General features: G+C 41.6%; 1 protein-coding gene across 1 annotated transcript in view; it reads right to left on the bottom strand.

Annotated features, from left to right (window-relative positions):
* Positions 1-18,594, bottom strand: part of ITFG1 (integrin alpha FG-GAP repeat containing 1) — a 936,956-nt gene that overhangs the window by 857,289 nt on the left and 61,073 nt on the right. Inside the window, exons 4-5 of the mRNA XM_069216605.1 lie at positions 10,543-10,600; positions 6,415-6,489 (exon numbers count right to left, since the gene is read on the bottom strand). Of these exons, the coding sequence (XP_069072706.1) occupies positions 6,415-6,489; positions 10,543-10,600 (133 nt within the window). The remainder of the gene's footprint in view (positions 1-6,414; positions 6,490-10,542; positions 10,601-18,594) is intronic.

Here is an 18,594-nt window from a genome sequence, read left to right as displayed (position 1 = left end):
AATGCATAGTTGTCGCATATCACCATTTAAAGAACCACTACCTAGTAATCTTCTGAATCTGAACCTATGATGATGGAATGCTGTAAAGAACCTCAAATAAATAGAAAAGATTTGGCGAAAGTGAGGTAAAATCTTACATCAAAGGCCTGCTTTTAAGTAAGAGATTTGAAAGAATTCAACCATAATGAATATCTGGATTCCGATTTATGTGTATCAGTTTTCACTGGAGAAAAGTGCTCTGGCACGGATTACGGAAGGGAGGCTTCAGTGGCGAATGGCACTGGATACAGACAAAGAAAGCAGCAATAGACATTTGTTTAGCTCCTAAGACTCCAGCAGAGAGGCATCAGGACACTTTAAATCTGTTCTAAATCAAATGGCTACATTGTATTCTGCCTGGGTTTATGTTGATGGGAGTGTATGTGTAGTGCCTGCTTATTTATGAGAAGTTGCCTTTGTACAAAACATATAAAACTTTTCTAGAGCGAAATGGGATAACGTTTTTGGGCCTCAAAAGAATGCAGGTGGATTTACTTTCAGCGTTTTCCAAAGCATTTTTTCCTTATAAATAATGCTTTTTGAACTTTATTTAAAACATTTTAAAAATATGTTGCACAACCCATATAAACATGCTATTTACATAGACATTTTGGAAAAGTCAGTTTTCCATCTGTTAGTCCATAAAAGCAATATCATACATCACCAGTGGCAGATAGCTATATCAGCTTAAATCACTAAACCTCTCGACTTTTCCCAACAGTAACTATATTACCTTTAAGGAGCTACTCCATTAATATCAGACAACATTTTTTAAGTTCCATCTGCCCTGACAATAAGTGAACAGTTTCTTCCAACTTATTTAAGTACTGAGGGCCCTCAGCCAATCTGAATATTTACGAATCGAACTATGAAGCTGTTCCAGAGCTTCTCTCCTCTTCAATATGTTAGCAGCATAACAGAGGAACAGTTTCCTTATGAAACGATTCATCTCAGTTAATCCCAGCAGTCATACTTCAGATGGTGATACATGTGTTTTGCCCACTATTTCAGATAAACTGTTATTGACCTCTTGCCAAACCCATTGATGGCTGGGCATAACCACGTTAGATGCAGAAAGCCTGCCCCTGCCATTGTACACCACATAGTACAAACATCCAATACTGAATCCACCGTATGTAGTTTAGGAAGGGTAATATATACCAAATGGAACATTTAAAGTAAAGTAGTTTACATACATACTGGGTACTCAGTGCTTAAGGTTGGTCTTTTACAGTTTGCTGACAACCTAGTGGAGCATGCAGGACATTGGGGATATCCCCGATATGCGTTTGACAGATAGTGTTGTGTTTTGGGCAACTCTCTCAGAGAGCTGATGTCTTAACATTATGTTGGGGGGAGGTTGTGTTTGGGGGTGACAGATGCTTCTACTGAAAAAGTATGGGAATGGAGGCATTTTATCTCGGGATTTATGCACAGTCTGACCGTTAGGGACGTTCTTTCATGGTATGATGGTCGTTGCTTTTTAGTTTTGAATCCACACTGAAGCTTGTATCAGAGCAGCCATGTGAAGATCCCTAGATTGACCCAAGACCTAGACAAAAAACAGATGTATTCCCTAGACCAAAGATGATCACCCTGCTGTCAGACACGGAAGAGGAAGCCCAGCTACTGGCTTGCTGAAACCATTACGAAACCTCAAGCAACAGAGGGAGACACTACAAGGCTCCACACTTCCATTATCACCCCGCCAAATTTCAACTCTGTTCAGCAAGCTATTGACATTCCACTGTAGTACTGCCAAACAAAGTCAAAAGTGGGGTGGTCGCAAAATATATGAAGAGACGTACACCAGATTTTGTCCTACTCCAGGAAACTCATTAGCGGGAAATCATAGCCCTTCCTTAAATATGGGACAATACAGCGTATTGGCCAATGCCAGATACACCAGGGGGTCAAGAGGAGTTCCAATCCTGGTTAAGAAAAAAAACAAAAAAAAACTCCTTTTTAAGTTGTAAGGGCAAGGCCTGCTGAGCAGATCTGTTGGGGTGATGGGCACTGGAGATAGGAAAATGGTACTCATGCTTAGTGTCTACTTCCCCCTTCTCCTCCTCTCGACTCCACATACAGAACTTTGAGGTACTGAGTCATCTTGTTGGAAGCGACTGACAACATAACACATAGTGGGAGGGGAATTTAAGAACGCTATGGACACCTCTATGGACAAGTCCTCGACACGCCTGATGCCTTTACGGAGCCTGTCCCTGCTAGCACACTTCACGTTATCGATGGGTCTCTTACATGTATGGAGAGCCAGGATTCCTACAGCCAGAATGTATTAATTTTTCTCCAGGGCCCACAGAATGTTCTCCCAATTAGATTACATGTTTGTGCCAACATCAGAATGCCCAGATGATATCCAAGTAGAATACTTAGCTACGGGTATCTCCAACCACGCCCCACTGAAAGTTATACTCCGATCCGGAATCACAAAGTGGGCGGGTGATTGGAGACTGAATAGTTGTGACCTTCAGGATAGTGAGGCAGTGTGAGAGCTCCATAGCAACTCTGAGCTGTGCTTTTAGGAAAACAAAAAAATCAGCAAAACTGCTGGTAATACGGTGGGAAGCTTTTAAAGGAGCACTCCACAACAGGGACCAGAACACAGTTTATCATCAGAAACTGCAAAAAGAATACGAAACACTAGTGTAGAGTGAGTCATTTAAGCCTCTGAGGCAGACTGTTCCACCGTAGGGTGCCAGACGCAATTATACCGATGGAAGCCCCGACGTGAAAATACCATACACTGATTCTTGATTTAGCAGCAGTTCCTAGTGACCCAACGAAAATTATACGACATGGGGGATAAGCCAGAGCAATTGCTGGCATGGCTCAGCAGATGGGAGACAGTGCCAACATGGGTGTAAGAATTGGAGACTCCAAACGCATCCCGCGTCACAACAGATGAGGGTACAGCTGACACACTATTGCTGAGACCTCTACAGGGTGCAAGCCTGAGACATGGAAATTCAGACCTTCCTGGAGGAGCTAGCCCTCCAGAGGCTCTCCTCTGATGGTATGAGAAACCTGGATCAAGACTTTTAGCTGGAAGAATTAACAGAGGCTGTGAGCTTAACAAAGCTTGGGAAAACCCCAGGGCCCATCGGCACACCAGTGGAATTTTATAAGAAAACTATTTTGATACTGGGTCCCCATATCCTCTCCATGTTTGAGGTAGCCCTGAAAAAGAGTTAATTACCACTGGACTACCAAAAAGTGACAATAGTGGTGATACTCAATGCATGGAAGCCTGGCACCCATTGTTCCTCCTACAGGCTGAACTCATTGCTAAACATAGAGGAAGAGATCCTGGCCAAAGTGCTCATGCTTAGTCTAGGGAATTACATCTCAAAGACAGTACAAAGGGATTAGACGGAATTCATACAAGATCGGGCCGCACATCATAATCTCTGCCATCTCTACGAATGGTTAGATTACCAATGAGACACACAACTACCCCTGGCGATTGTATCTCTAGATACGGAGAAGGCATTTGATTTTATACATTGGCAGTACCTTTTCCAAGTCTTGGTCAGGACGGGATTCGGTCTACCCTTCTGCCAGTGGATATGGCTCCTGTACAGTAGCCCAGTTGCAAGGATATAAGTGAATGGAACATTCTCAGGGGAGTTCTGCCTGGAAGGAATGGGGGTGGGGGGGTGGGGGGGCAGAGGGGAGGGTCGTCAGAGAGACCCCCTTTCACAGCTCCTGCTTGCACAATGCATGGAGCCTCTGGCATGCTGGATGAGGGTCGGAGGAGACATGAATAGCTTTCCGGAAGTTACAGGAGACCCAGAAAAAGTGTCCTGTATGCAGACAAAATACAAGTGTACCTTACCTACCCAGTCATGTTGCTATAGCGGGTCTATTGGTGTTCTGAAACTTTGAGAGAGACACAGGCTATAAAATGACATGGGACAAATCAACATTATATCAAATGGACACCTGGCCTCCGGCGATCCTGATCCCACCGGAAATGGTGCCTTCCAGGGAAGGCTTCTGTTACCTTGGGATAGAAAGCACCATGCCAACTCCGTTCCTGGGCAGGAACTTAGAGGTTGTCTACTAAATATTTCTAATGGATGTAGACCTATGGAGACGACTGCCGCTCTCAACTATGGGACGGGTAGATATCTTTAAAATTATTATTCTGCCTTGATTCTGATATTCACTTCAAAATACCTTGTGACCAGTACCTGATGTGTTCTTCAATAACAGACACAGTACGATGAGGCCTCCTGTGGGACGGAGGACTCCTGTGTATAGTCCTTCAAACTCTCCAAAGGAAGGTTTACAACAGTGGCATTTCACACCTGGGCATCAGAGGGTATTATTGGGCCTCCCAGCTCCAGGCAATAAATGAGTGGTGCTTTGCACCTAAGTCAGACCCAGCAACACGACTGGAAAGGTCCATCATGCAAGACAAATACCACAAAAATTACCTCTATGGTAAGAGGTTTCAACCCATCTTGCTCACACATATGAAAACTACCCTGGAGGCCTGGGATAAAGCAATGGCCTACTTGGCATGGAGGGGCAAGCTCTCGCCAATGACCCTATTGTGGACTGGAGATAAAGTAAAAGAGCTACAGGGGATGCCGAGAACGACCCCTTGGGATCTATTTCAGACACTGACACTCAGAGAGCTGGGGGAAAAAAGTTGGATAAAGTCTTTCTGTGACCTACGGGTGGAGTACGATGTGCATGAGTCACAATAATGTTTCCGATATATTCAGGTGTGCCATGCCTTACAGGATGAGGGAATACCACTGGATAAGATGGCAGCCCCCTTGAAAGCAGTGCATTCCCCTGGAGGACATGGCGTCTAAAGCCATCCAATTAACTTATCAAACACTCACTTTTTTTTTACTTACAATAGGACTGATAACCTCCTCCTCCTGCGGAACAAATGGGAAGTGGGCCTGGACCTCATGGAGGACATGGATTGGGAGGTGGCGCAGATGCTCCCCCCTAGAAGTGGCGGTTAAAACAAGCTTGTGGCTTATACAAATCAAAATTATCTACAAGGTTTACTATACTAGATCCTGGTTATTCGCAATGGGAGGGCACAACACCCCTCAATTGCCTGTGCTGCAAATAGGCAAAGGGCACCTTCTTACACATGATTCGGAACGTTCCATACATACGTACTGGAAGGAGGTGGTCAAAGACTGGCATGCACACATCCTGGGAACCAATTTCCCACCCATGCCCCAGTTCATAATCCTGGGAATATGAAGCAACATAGACCTTCCCAGAAAACAACTCATAATCTCTGCGCTGAGTTTCAGCATAGTGAAAAGTGAAAAGAGACATAGCTAGTTAATGGGGTAGTCCCAAACCTCCCAGCAATTATCAAAGGGTGAATAATATGATGCATTGCATGGAAGCAGTAAGAGTAATCTACGAGGCAAGTGACTGCTCAGGAAAATTGCAGAAGGTGTGGGGAAAGTGGAGAACCTACTAAGTCCTAGAATGGGTGGCCCTAGCCCCACCAGCTTGCGCTGTCACTAGGAAACAATCGGAGGACCGAACACAGCCATGTGACAAACGTACATCCAGATACAGAGTGGAAAGAGGGGGCATCGGATGGGGAGCCTTTGCTACTTAGCTCAGTAGCTTATTCTGAAAAAGAGACCCAATGATACCACAAGACATGATCTACTCACTTGATACAGTTATTTTAATGTGTGGAATGTTTTGTTGCGGCTGTGAATAAGACAATAAAAAGATTTATTTTTAAAGTTGGTCTGCTCCTTGAATATCATTTTAACATATTCTATAAAGTACACATACTTTTTAACGTGGGTAATTGCTTCTCTTGGATAACCTATCTAATGTAAAAGGCCCCATCTCTCTCTCAAGCTTTTGATACAAAGGAACTCAAAATAGGAAGCTAACAGACTGTTAGGGTCTACTACATAGGATCTATTCCTGTCAGCTTAGCTTGTGGAAAATATTTATGAGAGGCAATGTTTCTCTGTACATAATTCTGAAATGCAGATTTAAAAAAAAACTACTGACAGACATTCTATGACTGACAATTTCAACCAATTTCTCTTTTAAGCTGATTTGATGGCACAAAAACAAAAAAAGGGAAATCAACGACTCCAGCTCTACCCACCCAAGTGAAAGTCTTTCTTTTACTCCTACAGTCTCCCAAGTTTGGCAGCCTCTTCATCCCTTTGCAATTTGCCCTTTTTAAACTTTTGATTCAGTTGAAGAGTTTGCATTATCTGTCTCTGTTGCAAGTGTGGCTAGTCACACCTTTGTCCATTTCTGTATCTATATCAAAACATTTTGAGACTTAGTCTTACAACTTATAAAATGTAAATGTTCTGGGTGAAAACTACTTACCCTCCAATAAGTATATATGGTTGTTTGCTTTCACTTGTAGTAAAGAATATATCTGGAATCAAATCACCATTGAAGCTGAAAGACAAATGGAGTACAGACCATTCAATATCACACAAGTGTTCTTCAGTTTACATCTAAATTGAAAAAATGTAAAACAAAAAAAAAAAAAACAAGGCTACTATTTGTATCAATGACTTACACAGTCATCAGCCTTTCAAACTCACCCACCAGGTCAGCAGTCTTTCACATAGTGTCTACAACAGTTAATGTTCTTCCTTCCCATCCACAACAGCCAGAGACAGCCTGACAAATAGCCACCGCTACTGAAGTAGCTTACACTGACCAATTAGCTATCCAATTCCTCAATAGCAGTCTTGCTGAAGTCATACAACGTAATCCTGCTAAATGATAAAAAAAAAAATAAAAAAAAGAAATACCCACATACCTCCTTAACCACCATCCACAACAAAAACACTTTGAGACCTTGATGTATGAGACTCAAACGACTCAGCTTGGGGGATAAGTGTTGGGCTAGTGGAAAAATTTAACTCTGCACGTTTGAGTCCTGCAAATTGTGATTTTGAGTTATTCACTTCACTTTTTGAAAAGGGTCCCCAACTGCTCCCAGTCACATTCATACCTTACCGCAAACATGCAACTAATGGACAGTGGTAATGGTTTAACAAGGACTCTACTCTTATTAGAGTAGGCAGGGCCGCCTTTAGGACTGGTGGCGCCCTGTGCGCAGTCGGTTTTGGCAACCCCCCACCCCATGGCCACCTCCTCAGATTCCCTCACTACCACCTAGCAAAATGCCTATCATCTTTCCATAGCCCCCCTTTCACATATACATTAATTTGTTTGAAAGCACTTGTAAAGGCTGGCTTAACCAATAAACTCAGCTAGCCACATAAAATATAGTTCTGTTCTTTGCAGCAGGCATATTAACCCTCTGTGTTACTTTATGGCGAGTCAAAGCTGCTGCTAGACAAAACTCCCATCTCTCTCCTTAGTAGGAACATTATTCACAAGAGGTTACATTTTGATTGCTTCCTGAAGGCTGGACACATGTGGAACTTTCCAGCAGGTGCTTTTAAATCGCAAGTTTCTAAGTTGTTGCTAAGCATGGCACCCCCCCCCTGAGGTCGCCCCCCCCCCCCCCCAATCCAGGTAGGTGCCCGGTGTGGCCGCACCGCCCTAAAGCTGTCCCTCAGAGCAGGACTAGCCTGGTTGGTCTCAATGGGCCTAAAGTACAAAAGTCTTTGATGTTCCAATTTATCAACATCATAGAGAAGTAATGATAATAGCAGCTGGTCACTTGCATTACCAAAGAATACATGTGAAGCCTTATCAGGACAACTGGCTGCTAAAAGTGTCATCCCTGGCACTACCCCTTTCAATCCTGTGTGCTACAATCGGCGTTCAGCACAGGCTTGCCTTCAGTAAACAAAAGTCAGTCCTCTCCTGCTCCTAACCAATGGATCCAGTTTTACAGGGACAATTTTGGATACTTATGTACAATCCTTTCCCTCTGAAGAGAGTTTGAACAACATTCATTGGATGGTGCCAAAGTTTTTGGAGTGCATGTTAGACAACAAAATCAGTCCTTGGCAGGGCACCCCCACGTTTGCCCCAACAAAGAGTGTCTTTGTGACTGGCTGCCAGGAGCGAGACATGCACTAAATGTGCAGGCGCGTAACTGCCTGAGCTGAACTTTGTCAGGCTGAGGATTTCACAGCCCTGTGGGTGTCACCTCCTCAATCAGGGAAAAGTGTCTCAAGGCTGTCCCCCTCATGACGAGGAAGAGCATCACTGATTGCCTCGAACATGGGAGCTTCAGTTTTAAGCCCTAAAGTGCCAAGGGCTCTGTGACAATCAGTGACACCATGTGGGTGGGGACAGCAAGTCTCACTGACCCCTATCCCACTCGCAGACGAGTGAGGGACTGATAAATTCCCTCAAGGTTCGTCAATTTTTTTTTTAAATGTTTGGTGCGTGTGTGTGTGTATGAATTTATGTATTTATTTATATTTGTGAGTGTTATGAATGGGTGTGTATTCAAATGTGTGAATACATGGGTGTGAGTAAATATGTGTGGCCAACGATCCTCTCCCAGCTAAAATTGTCTTTGTTATGCCCCAAGCACAGTTACAAATAATACGGCTACAATACTGTATACGATGCAGTGCTAACAAGTGAGATTCAATCAGGCTATACCCATCAGTAGTCTGCTCTCAACAGTGGTGAATGTCTCAGCTGAACCTTCTGGTAGACGTCCCTTTCAGACCACATGACCACATCTGATGGTAGAAGTATCACTTTAAAGCTGGAAAGCTCACTTCGAATACCTCAGATTCAAAGCTATTTGTTGGATGGTATTTACTTTGTGAAGAAAGAGTAAAGTACTCCATCACCCTGTGGGATTACCCAATCCCCAAATTTAGAGATTTTCCACCCTCTGGGATTACCCATCCACAAATTTAGAGATTTTCGCCAGGCCAGTGGACAGCTCTTGCATTGGTGGAAAACGCCTTTGCAGTGCTTCCCGTCAATGTGTTCTAGGTTTGCCAGATGATGGCTCAGTCAACACGATGGAGCTTTACAGCAAACTTTCAATGTTTTATTATAATTTAAAAAAACAAAATCCCAAAGCGGGATTTGTCTTTGAAAATAAAAATTTATTGTTTGATGGTTTTTATTATGATTTTTGGTCTGTCCCCTTCATACCTGACCTGTGTGGATGTGCTGAAAAAGGCTCAACAGACATCACAGTGCAATGCACCTTTAATGGATCCGCAGCATTTCTTTTAGAGAAATCTCATCACTTCATGCGAAACACCAAAGAGCACCAGAGACTCCGCACTGCTGTTAAAAGTTTGCAGATCCAATCTTTTCAGATGGGGTTCAAGTAAAGACTCTGTAGAAGCTGTCTCATCAGAAACTATGTTAACAAAGGTAACTTCTTTAGTGCAGATTACTTTTTCAAGTGCTGCATTTTCACATCTACACTTGCAATGTCTTGCTTTTATTGGCCTTGAGGTCTTAGAAGCATGCCCACAGTTCTAAATTCCCTCTTCTGTCCCAAAGCATTGCTGCTTTCATAGGAAAATGAGTCGGCGAGCACTTATTCCTTATTATCCTTTCCACCTTTGCAGCTTAAACCCTTGTGAGAAAACTAAGCATGTATCAGCCACAAAAACGATAAACTGCATTTTAGAGGCACTCACAGCCCAGGTACCAAAGAAGCAAATGATCTCACAATTATAGGATACAGAAAGTATAGGATACATTGTGTGGATACAATACAACATGAGATATTATCTCTAGGTGTAAACCTTGACACCTCATTCAGCATCTGCCTAGCCTGTAACGCAATGTGCCCCTTGGCTTTGGCTTTCCAAAACTCTCTTCTGATACATCCTTTGGATCATTCTTGCATCAAAAGGCTACTCATTCCGCTGTCAGTAAACCCCAATGAGTTGTTTGTTCAGACAGTAAGTATGTAAACATAACCTGGAAAATAGGTAGGAAGAAGTGATGTATACCTCCGTGTGAACCTCCCTTTCCATTCTCTTTCAGACCTTCAGTGTCACTCAAAGTCTTGGCTTAGGGTAGCATCCTTAATTACATCTCCTGGGTGTTACATCGTAAAAAAATTACTATTCCCAATACCAATCCTGCAATATTTGTGGAAAGGTATCTATTCCTCCCCCCTGGAATGGAGGCGGCTTCCATGTTTACCACCTGTTATTCAAAGTCCTATAATTCTTCTATGAGTTCATATGAAAGACTCTTCTCTTTGCTAAAAATCAAAGAGTGACCTTCACTGAATATGTTGCTAAAACTATTACTTTTGGATGAAGGGTCCATACTGTACATAGTAAGGATACAGTTGTTCAATACATACGTAATATATATGGCATAGTATATTGATGATAAGAGGACAAGACTTTTGAAAGAACTGGTAGAAGGATATTTCAACAACTCTGTTATTGCGTCCTAAATTACTTTTTATACCCTACTAAACTACTAATTCAAACATACTCATATGTTAAAGAGTTCACTTAATATATCATACATCTTGCTTTCAAATGCAATTATTTCATTCAAGATCTGATATTCACTTACTCCATAATTAGTGGTTCATCGATTAATGTACTATTCACTTTAGTCTTATTGTTGGGATCTAAAAACAAAACAAACACACAAGGTTAAAAACATACATTTAAAACATTTGTTTTCGTTTCCTTTTAAATTCATGCACTGAAATGCTAAATTGAAAGAATGCTTGGTAGTCAAGCATTAACACCACTGCAAGTTAATGAAATGTACAGACATAATTTTGGAGCTGTAAGTATGTGGGCATAGAAGGCCCATCCACACTCTTTGGTTTCTTTGCACCAGGGACCCACAAGAAATTAAACAAATTGTTAAAACCTATTCCCAAATCCACAGCAATAACTTTCTTATTTCACAAATACCTCCACTGCTAAGTAAGCATCTCTCTTTATAAGGTGTATGTTCTGTGATCCATCTTCTAGTTAACGACAGATTTCTAAACAGACCTACCCAGCTCATTCCCCAACTAAAAGAGTCCGAGTGTGGTGATTACCATATTTAAAAGCTATATGTGTGTGGAATAACATTAACCCTAAAGCATGGAAAGTCAACATTATTTTAGGAATATGAAGCTCAGCTTCTAGCCCCAACATAGCCATATGAGGGTCAGTACAATTTCCTTCCCGAAAAAGTCATCAATTCAGTTGCATTGCATCCAAAAATGCAAGGATATTATTCTCGCCCCCACATACACCAGAGTGCGTGGAATAAAGTCCACTTTATGCCATGCGACACAAGTGGGATTATCATCCAGACCCTTAACAAACAATTTTGAACTATTACAATAGGATACAGGGTTTTAAGTTGCATGTGCCAATGGCTTAACGACCTAGCTACCTTTCGGAGGCATAAAGCATCAGCCAAACCCACATCTTCAGTCAGAAAAAGGGAATTCACTATTTTCTCCATTTAGCTCATTAGGGAAAGTGGCATAATACACTTAAGGGTCCTATAAATCTTGGAGACCACTCCATCTGTGAGTTCTTCCATTGTGACCCTAGCTTCAATCAGCGAATAAACCATATATTTTACAGAAGTACATCTTAGCTATGCATGGCATGTTGGACTTTAAAGGTAATAGTAGCGCTCAATCTACCACAGATCAATATCCATCTTTAAAGAATTTTAACACATTTCTACTCATAACGTCGCCCAGTTTCCAAATGCCCAAAATATCTCCAATTTTACACCAATCCAATGCTGTCGTTTCTAAAGCGTACTGACACCTTACATAGGTGTTTACTTAGTATGTCTTAGAGGTAGTTTCTGAGAATCCAATACCCATTACAGGAAAAACAAATGTGTCCCATTTCCCATAACCAGCCTAACAATCTTACTGGAACCGTTACTCAAGGAGGGAATAGGACCATTTGTTCATAACCACCAAGTAGCCTGACCAATATTAGCACCATAAAGGTAAGGATATACCCCACACATGAATGGAGTGACACAGTTTGGTGGTGAAGATCATGGGATCCTCATCCCCGCAATGCATTTCTCAACACTGCAGCAGCCTTTTCGTGCTACAAGAAGCCAGTACAGGATTTTCTTTAATATATACAAGACATGAGGCAATGAGACATTGTTTTTAACAGGGAAGCATTGTCCATAAAGTGACTAAGCTAGCTTAATCCAGTGCAATATTTCCTTCTTGAACATCTCACGGAGCACCATTCTATATTCCTATTTACTTCTATATGTGAATAATAAAAACCTGCTTCATTTACAGTGAGATGCCAAAACCCAAGTGGGCCAATGGAGCAGTGCTGAACAGAAAACAAAGTATATTTGTTCCAAATATTTCAAACCCCAACTCCCCCGTGCAGATCATACTTTTGAAAAATACAGAGCACTTTAGCTTGTATAGACCCGGGATCTGTAATGTCTATCAAGACCTGGCCTACATAGATGCTCCTATTTGCCTTCTGTTCAGCAAAAAAAAGTAAAGTAAGGATTGATACCTGCTACAGCAAGCCTAGGTTTTGATCGCTATTTCCAAGAGCATTCGGGACAGGGGAGATCCTTTGACATGTCCCGCTGCCTTGAGAAACAGCCATCCAGGAACTCAGTCAAACTCCTCCCCCCATCCCCTCCCTCCACACACTATGATGGTTACCATAAAGAGGAGAGTGAAATACATTTTAGCACAAAAATAAATTTCCACCAGACTCCAAACAGCATTAGACAAAATGGTTTCTCAATGTCAATGGACCACACGAACAGGGAGCCAAAATTATATCTGCCCTTTACAGTCAATTACACAAAAGTCCAAGTTTTAAGTATGTAGATCTATGAGGTATACATGGGAATTCATCGGGAGGTATCGGGGACCCCACATATGTCAGCAATCCTTTAGCTAGTACCTTTGCCTAGATGTTTGCTTTCTGTACTAATAAGGGTTAGAAGACTACAGGATTGACACTTTTCTGTTAGGTTTACCTTGTCAGTAAATTAGAGTAATAACCGCCAGATCACAACGGGCTGAAAGGTTGCCTTTAAATTTTGCAATTTGAAATAATAGCAAGAGCTTAGGATTATTCACATTTGATAAATGTTTTAACAAGTCCACAAAAGTCCAAAGTGGCTGGCTTTGTTAACTGACTGAAGCTGATATATAGCAGTCTCAGTCGTATCAATCGTAAAGCTGGTTTCCAGGATTGGTTTGTCTAAAATGGCCAGTTGAGAGATTCAAGTCTGTATGCAAAGTGACTGCCATCAGATAATTCATGAACGCTCAAACTAGTCCCTCACTATCACACACAGTTACACCCTCAGGGCCTTGCACCAAGCCTCTCTTCCTACAAACCTCTGCATGTCATCTCAGTCATGCTACTTGTTTGTCAGCTTATTTATGGTTTCACACACCATCTCACGGATTGTGCTTTATCAGCATCAATTATTACTTCCTTATTTTATCCTTTCAATTCCACTGGTTTGCAGAGACAACTAAATCTGTTTTTATCAGTGAATACTGCAGCCTAATAAACTTCCTGACCCAATGTCAGCACTTACAAGCAACACTGAACATTGCCAGCATTGCCAGTCCATGTCTAAGTGGTTTAAAGGTTCCCCATCATGTAACCTGCTATTGTACTGATCTCCTAATTTTTGTACAGGGTGTAGGTGTACCACCATAGAAAAGTCTTGAAGTTGTCATCCATTTAATATCCACATAGCCCCTACATGTTTATATTGACTTTCCATAGTCAGTTTATTTTGTGAAAGGACTTGGGTCCCTATAGCCAGGAGATTTGAGCTTTCAATTGGAGCTCATCTCTATTAGGAAGAAATAAAATGGTCTAGCAAGACAATATGACCTGTACATCTGAAGCAAAAGAACACTGGCTATTTTCCCCATGCTTGTAGCATCACGTATCCTACAGACCCAATGTGTTGCCATTCAGTCATCCTAAGGCCATTTTATTAATGTGTGCTTGACTTTTCACATCACCCATTTAGTCTGTTAACATTGTATGCCAAAAATGCCCAACACACTCAAGCGCTAAATAGTGTCCACTTTTCTGCTGTCCACAACCTAGTTTCAATACCCCCATCACTTTCATCTTTTTTCACAGAGCCATCAGCAACTACAGCCATAAGCATATTCTCTTCCTTTCCCCTTCCCATACCAGAGTGTAGCACAAAAGTTCTAAAGCTACTCACCTTTTAAATGCCTCGTCACCTAATCGAAATCATTTATGTAATAAAACAAATCACATTGAAGGGAACAGAATATGCAGGATATACCACAAAAAGCAGGCAGGTATTCCCTGCAAACCAATGAGCAGTAAGATTGCCTGGTGATTTCAATATGTAAGGTTGTAGTGTCCAGAACTACATTTACATTTTAATACTCAACTGATTATCAAGTAATTCCACAAGGAGGCATTTACCAGTGCATGCTTCAACGTTAAAGTGCCTTTACGGACCATGTCTGCCTGTCTCACTGTTATCCAAGACCTATCGTCCACACCTTTTAATCCAGTTCCGGTTTCAAGCAAAAAGGTTAACATTTCACAATCTTACCCCCAATGTAGCAGATACTGGCTCATCAAATGGTCTACAATCACTGGTGTCTGCACTGACCCACTATATCTTAATGCAGCAACCTTGATCCAGCATTCTCAAGGTCTTCCGCCAAGTCCTATACGTCTTCAGGCCTTAGAAAGTGCCAAGACTTCACATATGCATAAACCCTAAGTGTAGTATGGAGGGGAAACATGAATTTTAGCGCAAAATGCCCAATTTGTTTCTTGGTACCATCAAAGCTTTTCCTTTGATTCCGGACAGCTTCTATGAAATAGGGGAAGAGTATAACCTGGTGCTTATACAGATCTGGGTCTCTAGCCCTCACTGTCTATAAGATTTATAGAAGTGTTAAATATATTCTTCTATAGGAATGCAGCAGCCTACAGTCTTATCATAAGTAAGTTGTATTCTTTCAAATACACAGGGGGAAGAAGTTCAGCATTATTGTGTTAATATACTGTGATAGCAAAGTCAGCTTTTATTACTTTAAACAATGCCTTTGGAATAGGACAGGTCATTCTTTAGTGATTATAATAACAAGCACACATTAAAAGCTCAGAAATATAAACCACTGTTTAGATTACTTAAGAATCCTTTTAAAATACACACTGCAATACTCTAGTATAGTAAAAGTACAAAAATAGTTTTAGAGTAAGGAACACAGCCTGGCATTCTTACCAGTTCCAAAATGCTCTTATATTTCCAAAGTCTTAGTTCTTTCTTCTTTCACTAGTTTTAACACAGGTGAATCACCGAAATATGTAATACTAAACATGACTAATCACAAGAGCAAATTACACTGATCATTACAGATCAGTTTGAGATAACTGATAATTCCTGTGACGGTCATAGAGTTTCCTCTCCATCTTGGTCACCCTCTCTTCTGCCCCACAACTACTCATCACTCTACCAAAGGTACGATAATCATTCAAAAAGGCGGATTCTCAGGTGTGCACATTAAGAGTTGATTAGGGTTCCCATTTCCCAGGCCTTAGTAGAGTCAAAGTCCTTAGCAGTATCTAAGGTAGCTTTTTGGCAGCCCATCTGCTCAATTAAAACACAGTAGCAATTGGCATAGAGATACTAGTGATTATCTCCACATCAAATGCTTATTTTAAGCATAACAAGGCCAGGTCTATGAATGAGTTCTTTTTTAAACAAACCCATACAATTTCTAATTTTGTGCCTTAGCTATAACCTACACTAATGCCTCCTTATCCTCACAAGAACCATATACCAGAATCTCAGTGTCAACGCACATGTTTATGAAGAACACTTGGTCGCGTCCATACTGCAAAGCACTGGTTTTACAGCATTTTTTTATAGTGCCACTGGTGTCAATCAGATCTTTTATAAATGTTTTTCAGCAGCATCACTCTAAACCTTGTTTTCTGGAGCCCTATTTAATATTCCTATGGTGTATTCCTAAGCTAGCATGTCTATACTTGGGCCTTGCTTGGACTCGTCCCTAAGTCTAGGTATGTCTAAACTTAACCACAGACAGCAGAGTCTGGTATAAAAGTATTAAAGTTAATATCTGCAAACAGTTGCTGTCTATTGTGGATAACCTCCCGTAGGGCAGGAACTGCACAGCTGGGATACATTATTTGCAACTCTGCATTCGTGCAGCTTGATCATGTTTTTCCAAAAGAAACTAATCGTCAAAATAAAAAAAAATGAAAATAAGTAATTGGCAAATAGCAATTTGTAACAACGTTTTCATCTGTAATTTGTTGCTGTGATAGCGGAGTTACAAAAGTAACGTACGTTAGTCAGACTTTTCTGGTCGGACGGATATATAGTGTTTTTAGGTTATCCAAAAAAGAAAAATGCAATAACCAGAGCCAACAACTGAGCTGCAACATGTGAGCAACCACGCAGCAATTAATATGGTAAAATCAAATGAATGAAAACTGTGTATTTAGAAAACCTGTGCTTTTTAAAAGTGCACAAGACACAGAGTTTAGCAATAGCGGGTATATGTTAACCTAAGTTTGGGGTTACCAATACTTTCCTATTATTGTGAGGGTGTTGTGTAAAATCTGTTTTTTATTTCACACTGGCTTACATTTGAAAGACAAAAATGAAGACTAACCCAATTGGTAATAAATGCTCTACTATTATGGGCTCCAATAGTTTTCCTGATAAAAAAAACAAACTGTACCCTAATATAAGGGTGGGCCGAGACCCCATTATGGGAAAGCTTCCCCCCCTCCACCCCTTAAGACTCTCTGTCAAGACATCAAATTTCTGGAATGATAAAGGGCCCTTTTCAGAGATGTGGGGAGCTGCAGAATATGGGCCAAGTCTTATCTGCCACCAAGGGAAACCTTCCAAACCGAGACATTTATGAAAACGACACACCCAGTAGGGGTCCATGGCAGTGTGACCTGGGTGACCCCAGAATGTTTTCTTACCCAGAATACCATGCAGGCCTCAAATTGTGGCTAAAAATCACACCAAGCCTGAGTAGTGAACCATTCAGCCTGTCAAGGAAGAGGAAATTTGGATTTAGCCCTACTCTGAAGGTCAATATGTCAAAACTATCCCCCAAAAATCCAAATATCCTCTTTTACTGTTGAAATGGGGATGCTCTGTATTTTTAATATATATCTGGTATCTTGCAGGCTTTTTGTAATCCCCCGGATAGCAGCACTGTGATTAAAAAAATAATAATAATAAATAAATCTACACCCAGGTGGGTAGAAGGACTGCTAGGTCAGTTCTGGGGTGGGGGCACAGTCTGATGCCTAGGTGAGCCACACCCACCCCTTTTTTGGACCATTTTTTCTACTGGGCTTTCTGTTTTCCAGGGGGCAGATAGGGGGTAAAATCCCCCAACCAGTCCCTGGGACAAAGAGATTATTGGGCCACTTCTGGGGTGAGGCACACACAGACAGACAAATGTCTGAGTGGGTTGCCCCCATACTTTTTTCTATATTTTTTCCCCAGGGGTCTGTGGGGCAGATTGGGGGTAAAAACTCTGGATCTACTCCCTGGGAGAGCAAAAAACTGAGAATGATGGGAGAAGGACTGGCCCTTGACCATGGGGGGCTATACCCTCTATCACAAAACAGTAAATAATATTTTTGGAGTGGGTAGAAAGACTTTTGTGCCCGTTCACAGGCACGTGCCCAGGTGTCAGCCCGCTAAACAGTAAATAAACCATTTCTTGGTGGCCTATAGGGCTTCCTGCAACCTCCCCAGTGGCAGATTGGGGGAAACAAGAAAGATTGTTGCGTTGAAGGGTGATAGGTAGAACAGGCCCAGGCCGAGCTGATCTCCCTGTAGTGATATATCCCTGGTTTTGAGTAGAGTGAATCCCTGCTTGAGGATAGTGCGCCTAATGTGATCCCCAGCAGGGATCCAGAAGGGAGTGACAGCAACTCTCTCCTGTGTTGATGTGCGCGAGAGCAAGGTTTTTTTTTTCCGGGCACCGATCAAAAGTGAATGCAGACCATGTCTCCTGAAGCTAAGAATGAATGGATCAATCAGTATTAAAAGTGATTGTGGTGTGTGCCTTTCGTGCAGTCTGTACAGCATCTCTCACTTGCCAGAGGTTAGACTAAGTGACAAAATGTACACCCCAGTCAGGTAACATTATAGTACAACAAGCTGAAAGAGCTAAGGGGCAAGGAGGGGAACTGGAAATCTAAATATCAGTGGAGTTTTGTTTAGTTGTAGCAGAGTCTAAAAAAATAATCTCATACAACATAATTACATATATAAGCAATGGAGATGGACGATCTGTGTCACACCACCAGTGTTATTTTGTGCATAATTAGGCACTTTAATGGTAGCTAGACTGTTTCCATTATGATGAAATAGACAGTGGGTGTTATTATCATTATTATTCATAAAATGTAATGAAGGTAAGTGTCTCCAGGGAGCCAGTTAGCTTTCTATTCAATTGAGTTGAATCATGGTAAGATGCCAGATCTGTGACTGGGGTGAGTGTTTGAAAAGTTTCAGCACTCTATCCATCATCCTTTTGTGTTGCTAGAGCAACAATCCTTCAAAAAGAACTACCTA

The sequence above is a fragment of the Pleurodeles waltl genome, chromosome 12, assembly GCF_031143425.1.
Source record: "Pleurodeles waltl isolate 20211129_DDA chromosome 12, aPleWal1.hap1.20221129, whole genome shotgun sequence".
Taxonomy (NCBI): domain Eukaryota; kingdom Metazoa; phylum Chordata; class Amphibia; order Caudata; family Salamandridae; genus Pleurodeles; species Pleurodeles waltl.
Note: the sequence above shows the minus strand (reverse complement) of the source record. Positions and strands in the feature narration are given on the sequence as shown.